This window comes from Melozone crissalis, unplaced genomic scaffold (genome assembly GCF_028551555.1).
Source record: "Melozone crissalis strain CALT ecotype California unplaced genomic scaffold, PUWL_Pcris_2 ptg000005l_1, whole genome shotgun sequence".
NCBI classification, from domain to species: Eukaryota; Metazoa; Chordata; class Aves; order Passeriformes; family Passerellidae; genus Melozone; species Melozone crissalis.
Genome location: NW_026535783.1, coordinates 24,783,395 through 24,803,525, shown reverse-complemented (window position 1 = coordinate 24,803,525; position 20,131 = coordinate 24,783,395). Strand labels below are relative to the sequence as shown.

The following is a 20,131-nucleotide window of genomic DNA, read 5'->3' as shown; positions in this document are numbered from 1 at the left end:
AAGACTAAAGGGCTGCTGCTAGTCCTGGCCTGACTGGGTGCAGGAGGGAAGGGGTGGGGCAGGGGGAGCGTGGGGGGTGGGGTGGAGTAGTGGGGGGCTTTTTATTCTGGGAAAAAAAGAGATTCCAGACAGCCATTAGTTTGGAAATCCCACCTAGAGCAGGGCCATCAAGTACTGGAAATTGACCATAGGAGGAGACGGAAGTATCATGTCTGGAAGGAGATGGCGGGATCATACATTTCCTGCCCACAGTCAGCAAAGTGTTTTGATCCCTGAGTTGTCATGGGAGCATCCATTTAACACAGAAGAATTTGAGATTGATGATTGTGTCCATCTGATCTTCATAGAAATGTAAAATCATAGAAGCATAAAATATCCTGAGATGGACAGGACCCACAGGGATAGTCAAGTCCAGCTCATACCCCTGCATAGAACAAATACAAGAGTCACACTGTGCCACACTTTGTGAGAGCATTGTCCAAATGCTTCTTGAACTCTGTTCACTTGTGCTGTGACCACTTCCCTGGGGATCCTCTTCCAGTGCCTGACCACCCTCTGGGTGAAGAACCTTTTTCTAGTATCCAGCCTAAACTTCCCAGCACAGCTTCAGACCATTCCCATGTATTCTGGCACTGGTCACCGCAGAGAAGAGAATAAAATCTGCCCCACCGTTTCCTCCTGAGAGGATGTTGAAGACCATGATGAAATCAAGCCTCCTCTTCTCCAGGCTGAACAGACCAAATGACCTCAGCCACTCTTCATACTCTTCACTCTTCCCCTCAAGGCCCTTCACTGTCTTTGTTGCCCCCCTTTGGACACTTTCTAACAGCTCAATGTCTTTCTTACATTTTGGCAGCCAGACCTGCCCCCAGTACTGGAGGTGAGGCTGCCCCAGAGCAGAGCAGAGCAGGACAATCCCCTCCCTTGCCTGGCTGTGATGCTGTGCCTGATGCACCCCAGGACACGGGTGGCCCTCCTGGCTGCCAGGACACTGTTGGCTCATGTTCAGCTTCCCATTGGACAGAAACCTCAGGCCCCTTTCTACAGAGCTGCTCTCCAGTCTTGTTCCACTGTTTGAATGCACAACAATGGTTGCCTGACACAGATGCAGAATCCATCAATCGTCTTTGTTAAACATCAGTGGTGATTGTGCAGCACTCTAATTTTTCCAGATGGCTACTGTAAGAGATGGCATCAGAAGCGTAACTGCAATCTGAAAGGTTTATGTCAACTTGCTTCTCTTGTTTGTCTACCTGGGCTACCTTGTCATAGAAGAAAATTGAGTTTCACAAGCTGCACTTTCCCCTCAAAGTCAAACTGGCTGTGACCACTTGCTGTTAACAATAATTTTTGCTATCAGCTCCTACCTAACTTATCCTTAGGCATGGCTCGGCAAGCTTTCCTGTTTAGTCCTTGTGTCTTTGGACGCACTTCAGCCAGCATGGCTGTGAGTCACTGTATTGCCTGAGCACAAGCAGTGACCTCTGCGAAATTACGAAAGGCTATATGACCTTTTCTGAACTATCTTTCTTTACTGGAATTTATTGTGTTTAAAATAATGAACAGTAATTACTTCTTGCTTAGGTATTGCTGTTAGCCTATTGTGCTTTTTGCTAGGTTACATAATGACGTATAATTGGATATAATATTGTAAGCACACCTCAATATAACTATTGTGAAGCAGTAACTTTGAGAACTCAAAAGGTCAGACTTCAAAACAAGTATTGTGGCTTTTCCACTGTGTTACATTTTTACTTTTATGTTTGTAAGCTGCATGCTGCAGCATCTTACAGCAGGAGAAGTTGTTTAGGGAAGCTCAAGGGAGAAGAGACATAATAGTGATTAATAAAAAAATTTCTTCTCACAGGACATAATTAAAAGCCCATTGAACTTTCTGGACTCCAAAACATGGCATCCCTCATACTAATGCTGTAAGAAGTTGTTTGTACATTCCTGCAATACAGTAATTTTATTACTTTGCATGAATGACTGTAGCTTGCTTAACCTGGTCTCTTTCGATCTTTATAGCTACAGTGGAATAGAAAGATGCTCATTTGCCCAATTTGATGGCAATTCTCTATAGTTTTACATCCAGTAAAGAGCTTGAGGAAAAGGAGGTGTGTGTGTCTCTCCGCTCATACTGAAAAGTTGTCTTCTGAGAAAAGATTGAGATGCAGAGGTCTAGATTAAATCTGGCCATAGTAGAGGAGAAGCATTACAAATATCTCAGTATACACAATCAAAATTCAAATGGACTAAAAACACAACTGTAGCAAAAGTTACACATATTGTCATGTATGCATATATGTATGAGTCTATATGCAGCTTTATATAGATGAAGACAAAATTCTCAATCTTCCAAAAGACAATTAGACTGTATAATATTTTCTGTAAGGTAGTCACAAGCAGTCAATTCTTTCTTATAAGATAGACAAGTGCAGCTACACTGGTAATTTGAGATTCCTTATACATGTATCACTGGAAAGTGAAAAATAAATATTTCTTTTACCATCTTCCCTATTTTCAGAAGTTATTCCATTAGGCAACTGAATTTTCAAAATGAGCCATCATTTTGCTGTGGGACGTTCACTGAGCATTTCTAGTCTCATGCAGAATCACATCTATACAGGATGAAATAATGTAGACTTTTTTTTGACCCCATGGAATGTTTTTTATTCAACAACACATAAGTAATGAATGGTGCTTTAAAGGAATTAAAGAAACAGCTGCTGTAAAGCTCAGTGAAGTGCTGAATCCCACATGCTTGAAAAGAGTTCAATGTAATTTATTGCTCTGCCACACAACTGAAATAAGAAAGATGAAAAAAAGTTATTTAAATAGCCTCTAAGCTTATTTATATCTGTTTCACTGAACCTCTGGGCTTCTGATGCACCACATTCAGCTGATATGCAATAAAAATCTTTAAGGCTAACTTCACAGATTTAGTCTCAGAGTATTAAAGGCTTCAAGTGTTTAAATTTTCACCAACTTTTTTGCCTTTTTTTGTTGTATGACTTTTCAGATACCAGAATATCTGATCTCAATGTTTTTCACATATATTTATCCAGCAGCTGCTTATAAAAACATTTGTGTTCCTATTATATCTAGATATGACTGTTCCTTTCTTACAGTATGTCTGCTTTCTTCATGACCAGAGGAATGTCTTAAGATTGGGAAGTATGATCTTTTAAGGCCTCTTAGTTTTCTTTTTTGACTTTATTTCTTATGTTCTACGTGGCCTGAATGAAAAGAGTCTTTATGGTGATATGGAAAAATCAAGGAAAGATCATATTATGGTATCAAAATGACATCTATGTGTGGATGCTTCACTTTTGCAACACTTTCACAATACACCTAGAAGATTGAGAACGGCTATTATACTCACTGAATTCATAGGAGGCTGAAAAAAATAGACAGAAGACCAAATCCAGAATGCTAATTAAGGTGTCATGATCTCCATTGATTTTTGTTTAAAATTTTTTCAAAAAACATATTAGTTGATCACCCAGTGTATGTGCTTTATCAGGAAAAACAAAATACCTGGAGCTTTTATGTCTTAGCCTGCCCATTTATCAAATAGGACAAATTTGGTTTTTGACTGTGAACAGTATTTTTTTCATTACTACTGTGATGAATGTAAATAATAATTTAAACTGAAATATTTAAATTATTATTTAAACATTTTAAATATTTATACATTATTTAAATCCTTTCTAGGATTTTGAAATAGTTTTTAGAAACTATTTCTAAATAAGAATGTATATATATACACAGGACATTTCATAATAATGAAAAGTAAATAACTTCTGTAAATTTGAGATAAAAAAATTTCAGATGACTTCAGTAAGTAAAGTGATGGGAAAGCATTTCTAAGAGTTCTGCACCAGCATTTGAGACAAGCTTAAATTGGACAGTTGCTGCAAAATCTAACCTTCCTGCTGAAGGATATCTCCTCAAATTAGCTTGATTTTGTGTGCTGGATAACAAGTATGCTTTTGCATCTCCATGCTGTAATTCACGACTCTGACTGAAATTAGGTAGCCATATATAACACTCTTTGAGAAGAAAAAATAAGCAAATGAATTCCTACCAAGATTTATATCTGAAATCAATTCTCTCAATTTAACTAACATTGAAAGAAGAATTGATTTTGAAAATTTCTCCCTGAAGCTTAATTCTGTCCTGCATGTATATTGTACTAGTAGAACTGTGTCTAGGTTCAGAAGCAAGGTATTTTTTTCACACATAATACCTCTACTAATGTGGCTCTTATTAGGCTCAAATTATTAAAAAAGGGTGGGAATTCACAATTCCAAGAGATACCTGCACGTTTTTGCTGGACTGTTGCTCATTCCCTTCTGCATTTGCTCAGTTTTCTATCCAAGCATTAATTTAGTCTTTAAACCTAATGATAGCCAGTGACTTGGCTCAAAAGCAAATTCTGGCAATTTGTTTACTCATACTTGTGGAGGCAGGGCCAGACAGCGTGCAATACTCTGAGAAATCTCCTTGTCCCACAAGGAAAGAACAAGTCTGGGGGAAATGTACTGATTAATAACGAGCATTGGATTGGCATCAACTAGGCATCTCAGCTGGCAAATCTAGAAGATAGTGACAGAGCTAGGAGAGACATAACTGCTCTGGCTTCGTAGACAAGAGTCCAAGGGATAGACAGTCCTGAGAGATGTCAGCTCAGAGCACACTGAGGTGACGTTTTAAATGTCCTCAGAAAAGGCTGACCAAGTCTTTTGAGAAGATAGCACCTTATCACTGGGTCAGACTGAGCCTGGTTGCTTCATGCACAGAGGTTGGAGGCTTTTACAGCCAGCTGCTGTGGTCATGAGGCAGACAGCTGGGCTACTGTCTGAACTGAGCTTTTGTGATAGGAAAGTGTTAATAGAAAGCTGAACTTGTCGCACAAAGTGTAGAAACCGGGAGAGCAGTTTAAAATTGAGACAGGATTTTTGCAGGGCATAATCCTTGTCATATCAAGCACAGGATATGTGCAAAGCTGGTGAAAGCATTTCTTCATCATGGGGCTGGAGAAGTATCCCTGCAACATGACCCAGCTTTATTGGGTAACAGATATAGGAAGTGGAAGGATGCGTTTGTACCTGTGGTGAGCAATGCATATCAAGATGTGCAATCTGTGAATGCCTTTGTGTTCCTGAATGAAGTCATTCAGCATGTCTAGATTTTACAGAACGGGAAGTCCTGCAGGTCATCAGCTTGACTAGGAATGAAGAAGTCTTGACTTTTTCAAGTCATCTTAGAATACTTAAGAGGATGTGCAATACCCACCTTTCTCCCCTGCTTTACTGAGATAATGAACAGAAGAGTTGAGAGTCCACAGACCTTTGCCTTTCGATCTCCCCTCAACCTAGTGCCTTCCACAAAAGCACATTGATTTCTAAAGCTCTTCTACTGATCTCGTTTTATAATCACTTGATCTACCTTACTTGACACAACTCAAGACTCATCAGAGGATCAGAGACCTTGTGACAGTCCCCATCAAAATAAGAATTCTTTTAAATTCTAATCAAAGTTGAGACATATTGAACCTTCCCTCACTTATCACTCATAAGAAAAAGGGATTAGCAGCATTTAGTCTCCAGGGTGACTGAACCATCATTTATTCGTGAGCTATGAACTCTGAAAGGAAGAGAAAAAGTAAAAGGATTTTGACTGCAATAGGTAATTTGAAAAATGGGAACAAAAAATTAAATTTCTACTTGTAAATCAGGGTATTTTAAACACAAGGAACAAAAGCTAAAAAGAATTTCTTAAAAGGCTTAATAAATTATTTTCCAATAAGATAACAGTTGATAGGAGCTGAATATTCAGGGTTTTAAAATTAATAACTGCTCATTTTTGATTTTTTTAGGATTGCATTTATAATTTAAAATTAATTTCCCCAGTTATAGGAACAATTTACATGATGAGTTTTGAATCTATGCAAATATTATATTTTATATAACCTGCTAGATCATTTCTAATCTAACTTGAGATTTTGAAAGTGCTTTCAGCAAATTTCACATACAACTCCTAAACTAAAATTTTGAAAAATTTTCTGTACAACTGGAGAAAAGACATGTTTTAGTTGATTTCCTGAGTTTTATTTCGATTTAATTCATATCATTCACCACTTATTTCAAGAGTGATTTATATTTATTTAACTGTATTCATTAAAATGTGTAGGTTCAGTCTGTGTTTGCACTCATTTCAGAGTGATAGGGATCTCTCCCAGTAAGTGAGTTCTAAGTGGATAGCAGTCCATTCCAACTTCTATTTTTCTGCATTAGAAAACTTGGTTTCACTTCAAAGAGGACATTGAGGTGCTGAAGCATGTCAAGTTGTCATGGGTTGGCCCTGGCCAGATGCCAGGTACCCACCAAAGCTGCTCACTCACTCCCTTCTGCAGCTGGACAGAGGAGAGAAAATTTAACAAAGGGTTCCTGGGTTGAAATTAAGGGCTCGGAAAGAGATCACACATCAGATACTATCATGGGTGAAAGAGGCTCAATTTAGAGATATGGAGTGAATTTTTATTAATAAAATTAATAAAGAGCAGGATAATGAGAATAAACTGAGCTCTTAAAAACCCACCCTGCCCATCCCACCTTCCAGCTCTACCATGGGGGTTATGGTCAGTTCACCACCTGAGGCTGCTCCCACTGCTCAGGGAGAGGAGTCATTTTCCTGCTGCACCCTGGGGTCTCTCCCATGAGAGACAGCTCTCCATGAATGTCTCTGATGCAGCTCCATCTCATTAACAACAGCTCCCTGTGACCTGCTGCACGTGAATCCCTCCCTTGGGCACCAGTCCCCCTCAAACTGCTGCAGTGTGGGTCACTCTTCCATGGGGTGCAGTCCATCAAGGACAGACTGCTGCAGCCTGGGGGCAGGGCCCCTCCCTCCATGGGTCTCCCACAGGACCACAGTCTACTCCAGTTATCCACCTGCTCTAGCATGGGGCTCCTCCACAGGATGCAGGTGGATCTCTGCGATCCCATGGACCTCCATGGGCTGCAGGGGCAAAAATATGGTCTGCACCACGGCCTGCAGGGGAATCTCAGCTTCAGTGCCTGGAGGATCTACACCCATCCTTCTCCACTGATCTTGGTGTCTACATAGCCATTCCTCTCACAAGAGTCATTCCTCTATTTGCAAGGGCAAATAGAACAATAAACTTGTGTATTAATGCTTGTCTGAATAGCTCTCTAAACTGCAGAAAGTTTATCTAGCAAGATATTAGGAAGGTTAAAGCTTAATAATGGAGCTCTGTGTGTTTTGTTTTGAGGCTTACAAGTAGGTATTGTATTTGAAATAAGCAAGCATTGTTTTAAACAAAGGTCCATGTGCTTATGGTGATTGGATAGAACTACTGTCAATATGCTTTTGCTTTGTGTGATTGGTCAAGAAGCTTATAAAGTATGTTGTAGCATTAAGGTTTTTGGCCTGCTCCCTGGATTGTGAGCTGTTAGCATCTTCCCATTATCATAATCATGTAATGAGACTGATGCTGAAAACATTAATAGCTCGAGACACTTTCCCAGCAGCCCCGTCTCATTCGTGTCTGTAAATAAACCCCCAGCCGGTGTCACCCACATCCTTTGATTTCTTCCTAAATATGTTTTCACAGAGGCTTTACCATCTTTAATTGACCCAGTCTTGGCCAGCAGCATGTTCATCTTCAGAGCTATCAGGAATTGTCTCTGCTAGACGTGGTAGAAACTTCCAGCAGCTTCTCACAGAAAACTCCTCTATGCCCCCTCAGCGCCCTCATCCCCACCAAAACCAGGCCATACAAATCCAATACAGCAGTGAGAGGCAACAAGGCTCATGAAAGGCCCAGAAAATGTATCTTATGAGACATGGCTGAGGGAGCTGGGGTTGTTTAATTTCCAGAAGAGGGGGCTCAGGGGTGACACAATCACCCTCCACAGCTCCTGAAAGGAGGGTGTAGTGAGGGGTTCATTCTTTTCTGCTGTGCCTGCACGGCCAGGACAAGAGGAAATGGCTATAAGCCATTGGCCGTAACAGGGGAGATTCAAATTGTATACTCGAAAATAATTTTTTCTCATATACAATTTGTATATTAAACCAATATACAATTTGTATATTATGATCACCTGTCGAGGTGATCAAGCAATTGGAATAGATTTCCCTGGGAAATGGTGGACTCCCTATTCCTAAGGATGCTTGAGGCATCTGGATCAGTCATTAGTGATGTGGTTTAGGGGTTACAGTGGTAGTGCTGGGTGGATGGGTGTATTGAGTGATCTAAAGGTATTTTCCAACCTAGGTAATTCTGTGAGTCTGTGTAGCAAAGTGTATGCTGTCATTGAACACATGACTTCCAGCCTCTCCAGTGGCCAGTTTGTTTTGCTGGTTACCCCTTTTTTTGTCCATTCTAAGAGTTGAGCTATATGAGCTTAGACAGTGAATGTTGCCAAGCCGATACATAGAGAAGGGAATATAAGCTACACTGTGGCTGGACAAAGGTGCCCACTAAGACACTCCATCAGCCCCCTCCTCAGTAGGATGAGGAGGGGAGAAAATAAGATGGAAAAAAAAGAATTACTTAATCCTAGAATAGGCTTGTGTGAACCAGTAAATTACAGGCATCTAGGCTAAGTTACTTAGCAAGGTATTGGGTGGGTTTTTCCCTTTCAGGTATAAACTCACCTAAATTGAGAAATAAGACTTTATTTCTAAGCTCCTTAATCACTTTTTAAATACCTTGAGTTAAAGCTACAAAAATATATAGTAGGATTCAGAATTAAAGGCTGTTCATAAACATAGCCTATGAATTAAATACATAATTAATAAACTGTCAGAAACAAACTGTAGATTTTTATTTTAACTACTAAGGAGATAATAAATAATTTTGAAATGATGTTGACATCCTTGTGTTCAACCTGTACATTCCGCTATGTATGATGCCTTCTGAACCATATATTTGCTGTAGTATGTACAGGACTTCTTATGGCAGTAAGTGCTGGATGGTATACTGAGGGGGAGCCAGAAACTTTTCTATTGCAGTAATTTTTGCCTTTTTCTTGCACTCAGGCATTACAAGGAATGAAGAGCAGACAGCCAGACCAACCCCAGAAAATTAAAACGTTTTCCCTTTAATGAAATAAACCAAATAGAATTTTCCCTTTAATGAAATAAAGTAACATTTGTGGCAGAAGGGAGACCCATTTGTTACTGACTTACATACAAAATCTTGGGGAAGTTCCAACCATTAGCATAATTAATTAGTTTTCCCACTAATATTCAGTGTTCTTTACCTTTATGCATAGACCATCCATCAAGGTAACGATTGTTATTCAGGTGTATTCTTTTATTAGTGTAATATGAATGAAGTTCTCTCAGATGCACATGAACATTCTGAATGCTATCTAGGAGTTTTTCCAAGTGTAGTTCATATTAGACATATGGAAGGGTTCCTAGATTTTTCAATGTTCTTGTAAATCCTTATTACATAGCAAAGGTGAAGAACATATCGACATACTCACTCCATACTCACGGTATTTCTATGTACTTGTCATCACAGTTATTACTGTGTAATAACTTTATATGATTGAATTTTCCTATTTTCTGGTTACAAAACTCTGCAGTAAGATACAGGTTATTCAGTAAGATACAGGTTATGGAATAATATTGCTCCTATTTTCTGCAAGAGAAAGAATTATGTTCTCCCAAAACTATTTTGGATAACTAGGTAGATTTGCAGAAATTTGCAGTATTTGGGTGAAAGTCTTGAAAAGTGAACTATAGCAGTGGAAACAATTGAGAGGTATGTGGAAGTTTTCATCATTTAAAAAATGATTCAGCTGTTCTTTCTGTAGGGGAAGTGAATCAAGACAAAATCTATGCCTACTTTTCAAGCAGAAACTGAACTTCTGTGTATCTGCTGTCCGGTATAAAGATCATGGTGATGATCACAATATAAAACCCAGATTTTGTTTCTTTTTTGCTAAATTTACAGAAGTGTTGGTGTATATGTGTCTGACTCTGGTTTTGGTTGAGCTCCTTTTGGGTCTACACTGTACAGCTGTATAGGATTTCAAGTTTTTAAGCATAATTTTCAAATGCAGTACCTGTGAAAGAACCTAAAATTCTAAGTGATATGACAGTTACATTTGTGATGTCTTCCTGGAAACAAAGGGGACATAACAGTTGAGACCCATTCACAACTTAAGACTTTTTTTTCACTCTTTCACTTTAATTGTTTTGATTCAAGGATAGTTTCCTTTAAGTAACTGGATTTCCTGAATATCTCATGCTACTGTTTTATGTTATACTTCAATGGATTGTAGCAATAGTTATAATGAGATCTTTTAATTTGTTGTGAAGTATGCTTGACATGTTATTTCAAAAGTTTTCTATTGCCTTTCTTTTATAGCTAGATTTAAATCCTTGACTACAACATACCTTGTCTGTATTTGTTCTGTGCCTCTCTAGCTACATTTTCCCTTTTTATTAATACTACCCTGTATTACTTTGATTTCAAACACTGTACTTACAGTACAGTGTTTGAAATAAAAGCAGAAATGTGATAAAGAACAAGGTCATACATGAAAAAGGTATGTAAAGTTGTAAGACTATGTTCAGAACACTATATGAACTCACACTGCTATGTGAGGTAAACTTATATAGTTTGCCTTTATTTACAAGCACTGATTTTGATTTTTTCTCTTTACTGCTAAATTTAGTTATGCTAATTTTCTTACATTAACTTCAATTCCATAAATCGAAAACTTGATTTAGATTTAATCTTTTTTCCTTTCTTCCATGACCCCAAATTGTCTCCCAGGGTGACATCCTAGAGTAAGTCGTTGTTCTGACATATTTACCAATCGCATCTTATTAGCAGTACAAATGCATTTAAAAGCACTACATTATAGTTTTGTTGTCCTACAGCTCTTGATAACCTTTAAAATACACTGTGATATGAATCTTTTCTATGGCTATTCAAGCACAGGCACATCTGTCACTTAATGCCCTTATTTTTTCAGTTACCCATTCCTGAACATCAGCTACTCGATTCATTTAAAACCCCATATCTTATACACAGATTTTTTTACTTTTTGCTGCCATGACTAAATACTGATAGAGAGAAAGATTAATGAGTTCACCAAGAATAGTGTCATTCTTCTTCCGTAGCCATGTTCAGGAAAATCTTCCACCGGTTTCAGTTCCTGGAAAACGGAAAGTTAAATTCCTCATGAAAATTAGATTCTGCATGGAAAATGTAAGGATAGTGATATTGTGTGGGTTTTATTGTTCCTTGATGTGCTTTTATTTCAGCTCTCAACACTAGAAACATTAATAGTCTTGGAAGTAGAGTCTAGCTGAACTGGTCTTATGATTGACATTTAATTAGCAGATTTGTCGATATGGATTTCAGAGTACATTTCTACATTCTGTTCTCTACACAGAAAGCTTACTAAAGGTACCAACAAATTAACAGACTCATAGGAACACTTGATTCTGCTTACAGGAATGAGGCCCAGGCAGCAGATTTTAACACTTTGCAGCCCAGACACTTATTTGATTCTTGACTCTCTAACAGGGCTGTTTCAAAATAGATGAGCACAATATGGTAGCCTTAGTGGAGCAGTCACTGCTGCTAGAAAAGAGAGATGGTAGAGGATTTGGGTTTTCAGGGTATTTGATTTCTGTTTAATATTCTTGCTACTAAAGTCACACTGGATTAGGTTTTTTATTTGGTAGGAAAAAATATATACGTGTAGAGTTTGTAACATTCATTTTCCAGACTAGTAGGAAGCACAGGCAGTCACAAACACTTTACCTTTTAGGCTAAGCCTATGCAATTCAGAATTATGAAAACTGCAGCTGCATTTATTAAGTCTTTAAAGACTGTGGGACTAATCCAACCTAGGAGAAGCATCAGCTGTATTTTTTCCCTTTTACAGAAAGTACATTATGGCATCTAAATGCTATAACTTTCACTTGGAGCCAAACCTTAACACCTATACCCTTGTGAAAGGATGGGTTGGTAGGCATCTTTCTTGAATAAATTTTGTTCAATATGAAGCAATTTCCTGAAGTGTCATCTGCATTGTATGTGTTGGGTTTCCGTATTTTTCAAAATTATATCTGTAATTTCCTCATTTAGCTCAGCCATCATCCTTTATTTCTGTGTCATCTACCAGCTGCCTTTGAACAGGCATCTTTGTCTTTGCATTGACAAAAAAAAAATTGTCAAATTAGGCACGTGCTTTTAAAGGGAAATGAAGTACGTCACCTAGTTTGGAATGTGAAAGCCATGTTGTGCTTGTTTTTCACTGTCATTATGTAAAGATATAGCATCTGGGGCATAAGAAAAAGTCAGGAGAGAGGCCGCAACAGAGAGTGTCAGAACAAGTCAATCCTTGTGCTCTCCCTCTGCCTGGAAAACTTGTACAAAGTAGAGGTCTAAATAGGAAAAACTTTAAACTGCGGAACACTTGAAGTGATACATTGTATTTCTCTTGAAAGCTTTTACATGTACAGGCAATTGGAAATGACTCCCTCAAACATGAGAACAACTTTAATAACTGTCAAGTGTCAGTGAAGTAGACACATAAACAGAAGAAATGTCACAGTCCATCAGCTTTTCTTTACTTCTCCTATTCACTTCTCTTTTCTTAGTAACCTAAGCATATATAAAAAATCTGCGTGTCAGTTCTGCACTTTATCTGCTGCAGAAAAATGTTGGTACATCTGCTTTGCACTTTTCCTTCTGCACAGCTCCCACCTAGCATTCAAATTGGATTTTCATTTTAAAACTGAAGAATAATCTGTCCTTGAGAAATTATTATGGTAAAAAAACTGATGGTATTTACGATTTATTCTCCTTCAGTGATTTCTATAGTGAATCTGCTCATTGCACATCCTAACCCAAAAGCTTTTGAGTTGCTGTGCAGACAAACTCAATTTGGTACCTGAAAGTAATGCCAGGGGCTTGATTACCCGTCTCCGCCAATTTTATCAATGGAAAATGTGATTTTTAGTGACAGTTTAACACTGTCACACTAGAGAGAGATCAGAGGCATACTTGCATTTCAAACATATGGGAAAACAGAAAAGTAAGTCACACCAGAAACAGAGACCATAGATACCCAGTTTAGATATATGGGGACAATGTATTAATTTTGCTTCATATAAAAGTAAGGACTGCAGATTTTTTTTTTAGCATAGGAAAGTTATGGGGGGGAGGGTTAAATCAAAGTTATTCATCAAGAATAAAGTTCAAATTAAAAACAAAGGGAATAGAAATATAACTGCATTATTCTAATCAATAAATAAACTGAGATAGTGCATTTTTTGGGTATTTAATCTTTTTCTATAGCATTTTGATTTGTTTTCATTGGACATTTTACTTCATACTTTGAGAAAGTCAACAGCAGGCTTTCCCAAGGATGTGCACTGAGGGAGAGAAAAGAGTTAATCCCATGTTTTCCAGAGATTAAAAGATAAAACATATTTCTAATGTATTTCCATTAAAAAGAATAAAAGAGAATTCCAGCTCTTCTGCAGAAGATACTGATAGTCTCCCACTGCTATTCCAGCAGTCTGAACTCCTGGCTCAGCATTTTAGAGTCCTGGAGAGCCCATTTGTTTCAATTGCAATTTCTGACAGTCTATTAGAGACCGTAAGATGATATTTATTCCTCTTCTAAGGGTGAAGAAAAGGAAGAGTTTCATCAGCAAACTAAGCAAATATAAATTTTCTTATTATCTATAAAATGTATATGCTGAATATCTATAAATCATGAAGGAGCTAGTTTGTTAGGGACTACGGAAGGGATAATCTTTAAAAATAAGGGAAGACAGGCCCCTAAGAGAAATATAATACTTTTCTTTTTAAAATATTACAAGCTCTTTTGGTAATTCAGAGTTGTAGGAGAACTGGAAAGTAAGTTGCAATTTTCATACAATTCTTATTGCTGGGCTATGGATTTTTTGTATTCTTTCTCTCTCATAAATAGTTTGCAATAACCTAGTCTAGACAATAGAGAAGACAAATTTTCCCACAATTCAAAGGTTTAATTCTTGGAGTCTAAGATAGTCACATTCTCATTTTCTTGTTCTGTTCATAGATCAGATATTGTGAGGAAATGTCTTATAACTGTGCAAGAATAACTCACCAATTTAAATATTCTTACCCATGGGTCAGGAGGAAGGTGGTAGAAAAAGAAAGTATGTTTTCAATTATTTGAAGCCAGTTATAAGGAATCGCAGAATCATGAGGGAAGATGACATAATTTTAAAAACTCAAATCTGAAGTACAAGATAGACCAATGTTATGCAAATCTTTTCAGCATTTAAATAAATTCAATTTTTCTAGTGTAATAAGCATTACATATGTCTCTATACTTCTCTTTATGGCCCCCCTATATTTTTCCACTCACAGAAGAGACCATTAACTTTAAAAGGAATTTGAGGGTGGCCAGGTTTGGTTAGAGGTTCTTCTAACCAAAATTTAACGTATTTTGTGTTGGAAATTAATTTCCTCAGAAAAATAATAAAAAGGAAAAATATTGTGTTGGACAATGCAAGTTGTGTAGAACTTGGGAAAGAACTGCTGAGACTTCCGAGTGCCAAACACTCTAAGGAAGGAGAGGCTTTTAAATTAAAGAAAAGCCTGTTTCCTTACTATGGCAGTAGTGTAAGTATTAGGTAGTTTTTGACAAAGAATGCTTAAATGTACTGGTTTGAACAGAAAAGGTTTATGCAATACATATATATATATTAGCTGTTCCCCTACTTGCTATGTATTTGCCAAGGTGGATTCTTGTTTTTTGCTAACACATGACTATCCAAATTGTAATGCAGTTTGTCCCTAGAAACAATTATTTCAATCTGTTGGAGGCTTATGTTTTTATCCCTTAATTTAGTTTTTCTCTCTTTGAATAAGATGTATTTTCCCAGCTAGAATTCTTTTTGCTGCTCTCTGAAGTTTCAGTCCCATTCCATCAAAGCAGTTCCAGGAAATCTTCCCTCCTTCCAAAGATCTGATTTGGATTACTCTTCCCAAAGAAACATAACAGAGGCCACAGAAATAAAACACTCTGTAATTTTGGTGCATCTCTTGTTTCAAAGTGGACAATTAAACCTGTATTTTAAACGAAGTTGATAAGAAGTCACATTGCTCTCGAAAGTCTGAGATGCTGTGTAAGCAATGCCAAGAATCACATGAAATCTTGTGGAGGAGCTTCTGCTACATAATTTGAGAAAAATTTTCATTTACTGAGTTCTAAGTTTAAACTTTGGAAGACAGAAGTAAAAACGATTCCTTCAAAATTAAACTTGGAAAAACTAGGAATAAGATTTATCTCCTTGTAAAGTATTTCAGCCCTCACTGAAGAATTCATTCTCTTTAGTAATACCTTTAGGTATATTAAGAAATCAGGAAGTCCAAAATATGCTTAGATATATTATTAATATGTCTGTTTATTTCCTGGAAATTGTTTAACAGTTATGGCTTGTTGATTCAATTTCATTTCATAGTGAAAACATCTCTTGTGGATACGAAGCGGAACATTCTCACATCTTACTAATTACAGCTAGAACAGTATGTATAGGTAGCAAATTATTTTCTCCCCTCTCTTTCCCACGTTGTACTTTCCCTGGAGAAATCCACTCTACAGGGCATTTAAACAATGAGGAAGATACAGAGGTTGCCACAAGAGTATTATGCAGCAGATTGTCAGACTATGATTAGATTGGGGTGAGGTCAAGCATGAAAACTTGCTGATATTGTCAGCATGACAACAAGATACTTTAAAAAGTGCTACCTTCAGTTGCCTATCTGTGATGCAGTAACCTCTATAGAGCAGTCTGAGAGCACACTGGGCTGGGGTTTGAATTTTATTCAGTTGGGATGAAATTTTCTGTGTCAGTCTCATATAATTTCAAACTAATTTTGGGAAGAAATGTTTATTGCTCTTCATTAAAACATCCTCTTGAAGTCAAATGAAGCTTGCTTAGCTGCTTTTGGAAGATTGTAGCTTTCCTCCTTGCACTGTTGAAACTCTTCATTCTCTTCTGAGGTCTTCAGAAGTTTTTAATGACAATATTATACTGACCTAACAAGGTGAAAATGAAAATTTACTCATCTACTTTCAAAAGCTCTAAAGTCTGTACCCCCACAACAGCAATATTTTATATAATGTGGCATCAATAACTAAGCATGTCAGCACATGCTGATGCCTAATTTTGAAGAAATAGGATAAATATTGTAATAATTAATCTTCTTTTATGCTGAAAAGAGGGAGGAGAAATCATGTTTTACTGGAATAGACCAATCTATTCCCATTATGGAGCAGTTCTTGCCAAATAGATGGTCCATCAGCATTAAATATATCTTAAGAATATGTTTTAAGACTATTTGAATGATCCTATATTACAAATCCTGCTGTTGACAGAAGACAACAGGTCCATGATGGGTCTGTGGACCAGGGACCTTCCTGTGCTTACAGTTAACCTCAGATCACCACATGTATATAAAAATCTCATTCCATCTGAGTAAATGAATAGTCAGATTTTAATAGATTCTTAGTGGTCCCCATCAAGAGGGGAAGTATGAGGTGGTTCTGATGGCCAGCACTAGAGGACTGTAATAGAATTCGGCTCTGCTTTTTCTATGTAATGATTTAGAGTTTGTCACAAAAATGTCATAGGATCTCATTTAGTAGGTAATTTTGGGGGAAATCGTTTAACCTATTCAGTCTGTACATTGCTCTGTCTCTGTATTTTGCATTAATAGACATTTAAGAAGTGCCTAAAGACATTTAGATATTTCATGAAATGCTGCTTTTTGACCCAGTGTTGTACATGCTGTCATCACTCTCCCTTGTATTGTATGCGCCTAAGGAAAGAATCCTACAGAATTGGTTGCTTTTTCTCATTCTTGTTCCTCCAGGAACCTGGAGCTGACAAGTTTGGATCAAATACAGCAGAGTAGATGCCTCACAGATTGGAATTTCTGCAGATTTTGTTGAAGTCAATGGTGAGTAGAGGGAGGAGACCTAGATCAGTTTTCCATGGAGGCAAAGGCTGATGTCTGAGCCTTGTGGACCCCTGGGCACAACACCTGTTCAGGTAGGGTGAGATACACGACCTGTAATCTTCAGGCCTGTGGGAGGAAATATGGCACACGTGGAAAGGAGAGAGAAAAGAGCACAAGTATTGGAAAGGCTGCAGTGACAACAGGTTTTAAATGAGAGATGAATTTTCTACAATAAGAGAAGTGAGCAAGGCATTAAATGGCAATCTGGATAAAGAGTTTTCACTGTGTTTTCTCTCTGTTCATTGAACTTCTCTTTTATTTTGTACTTTATATATTCAAGAGTGTGAAAGGGATAAAAAAAAATTTACAACCCTGAAGTATTAACAATTTTTTTAGAACAATTATTCGCACAGAAGACAGAACAATTGCTTTAGCTGCTTTCACAATGGTCTAGTTTTATGCATATGCATTCAGGTTTCCTTTTATTTCTCTTCCCATCCAGCCCTCAAAGTAGAGAAAATGCTTTTTGATTATTTTATTTTTAATCCCTACATCTTCACTTGTAGTCTGTCTTGTGAGAACTAGCTAAAAACTATAAAAACCTGAAAGCAGTTAGTAGATATATTGCAGAAAATAAATAATTCACTTCTGGGATTGACATGGCATCATACTGAGTAAATTGCTGGTGGCATGGGGAAAAGGCAGGCTCTTATGAGAAGGGAAAACCATTTTGTTTCCTTTCTAAGACCTCAGTAATGACAAGCTAGCACTCCCTATTTTATGAATTACCTCATGGGAATAACCCACTTGATTGTGATTTATCTCTGGACCTACAGAGAGCACACTGGATGGAAAACAGTAGCATTTTTTCATATAGATATTTTTATTTCACATAAATATTTTATCTTGTGCCTTTTTACCTTCTCAGAAGTACAAGATAGATTTACATGTTCTGAAGTTGTTAATCATCTGGGCTTGACTTACATCCAGAAATTACACATCCCAGCTTGTGGGATACAAGCTCCTAAAAACATGAAGCCGATTTGTGTGTTGTACAGAAATGTGCACCTGACATTCTCTTAGACAGGAACTTAAATTATTTCAATATTTCTATAGTAATTGATTGCTGAATGTTTTTAGTAGGCTAATGAGAGGAGGATTAGTGCCTCTTGCCACATAAATTGACAGGTACAAGGTGGCTCAATACATCAGTGAGCAAAGTCTTCTCTGAAAGATAACTCTTAACATTTGGTTCCCTGTGATGTAAAACAAACCTCCTAGACTACCTGGACACCTTTCCAGCCCCTGAGAACATCTGCATGCCGCTATGGTGAATCCAGCATAGGCAACAGGTTTTACTGACTGTTCCTAAGCAGACTTTTCAGTGCACATGACAAAATAATTTTACTGATCACCTGTCCACTTTCAGTTCTGTTATTCACAGCTGTGTCTCATTTGCATAATTTATACATCAAACCAAAGTTGCCTCTTTCTGAGAAGGTTAAATGCTCCATACAAAGAAGATATGTGGAAATTCAAAACTATATAAGTTCAACATATTCTAATTATTTATTGAAATAAATTCAGGTATGAAGCATTCCATGTGGAAAATACTTTTAGAGATGGAAAAATTGTGTTCCTCTTTCCACTGTATAATAAATCAGGTCAATGCAGAGTAACACTGTTCTTTTTTGGATGGTAGTCAAATGATTTACATGCCAGAAATAGAATATTAGACAGTGACTTGTTTAAATGGAACCTACAATAACTTTTGCCACATAGATATTGAAATCATTTTTGGACTCTTATCAAGTTCATCACTCTTCAAAGTCTGCCCTTCACTTTCTTTTCATTTGATGCCTATTGCATAAAAAAAAACCTGAAAAACAAATATTTTCTTTAAATATAGCCATTTTCCAAGAGAAAATTTATTCTAAAGCAGTGGAGAATTATTGACATATCCATAGGTTGTTAAAAATCCTTTCTGAGTAGCTGCTCTTCAAGCAATTATTTCTTTTATCTATTAATGTAGAGTTTCACTGTTTGAAAATTTGAAAGGAACAGTTATTTTATATTAGGTTTCTTATGACTAGCTTACACGCTTGGCAACTTCCCCATCAATTCAAGATCAGTTTCATTTTTTTATTTTTATTACGTTCATAGGAGAACCAAAGCAAACATGAGAACTAAATCATTGATTTGACCCAAAATTTAGAATCAAACTCTTTAGCCAAGAGAGATGAAAAAAAATCTAAAACTTGAAAATGCAACTATGATGTATGAATGCAATCTTTTACAAGTATCTGTGCCTGTGTTTTGTGGAAATAGTGTTGGAGTGGAGGAGCAAGTGGAAACTCCTTTCTCCTATGGGAGAATATCTTTAATAATAATGAGGAAATTTCATATAATTTTCCGTTGTATGCTTACTGCTTGATGCAGGATGAGGCAAAGCTAGTATTAGCCATCATTCAATAGAAAAGATTTGAGGAAGTATAAATCAAAACACATAGACAGCTATATGTGTAGATATTTGGACTGGCAGATAAAATTGCAAATTTTTTGAGAATTCCGCATGTAGGCCTTCATGTGCAGGTAAATTGCATTATTTCAAACTTTTCTAAGGATTTGTAATGACTTGTTTGATGGAGCCAAAATTCACTGTACATAACACAGTGAATTATGTACACCATCTCAAGAAATAAAACAGCACCTGCAATACATTTATATAATTTGCAAGAAAAAATAATTTCTTGAGATGAGCCTTGAAATGCTAGTCAAGCACATAGCAAGTAATAGCAGTAATTGTTGCACTCCAGTGAGAAGGTGTGATTACCTTGTCAAATTCATGGCAACAATGAGATTACTTCCATGTGACAGAGTAGGAGTCAGATTCCGGCACACAACACATCATCCAGAACAGGCAATGTCTCTACATCATACAAACAAACTTTTGTGCACCCTGTAGTTTTCATATCAAATAAAGGACAGCAGCAGTGGCATACGACCTGATCACCAGGTTAATCCTGTGAAGAAACTGATAAAGGAAGAATGGAATTTCAATGCAGAAAAGGCCAGAAAAATGAAGCAAATGTGAAACTATAA

General features: G+C 37.2%; 1 protein-coding gene across 4 annotated transcripts in view; it reads left to right on the top strand.

The window, feature by feature from the left end:
- Positions 1-20,131, top strand: part of LINGO2 (leucine rich repeat and Ig domain containing 2) — a 475,184-nt gene that overhangs the window by 351,650 nt on the left and 103,403 nt on the right. The window contains exon 2 of one of the 4 annotated variants that reach the window (XM_054286374.1): positions 16,943-17,029. The exons of the other annotated variants lie outside the window; for them this stretch is intronic. Within the exon in view, the coding sequence (XP_054142349.1) occupies positions 16,985-17,029 (45 nt within the window). The 5' untranslated portion in view covers positions 16,943-16,984. The remainder of the gene's footprint in view (positions 1-16,942; positions 17,030-20,131) is intronic. 4 annotated transcript variants of the gene reach the window in all.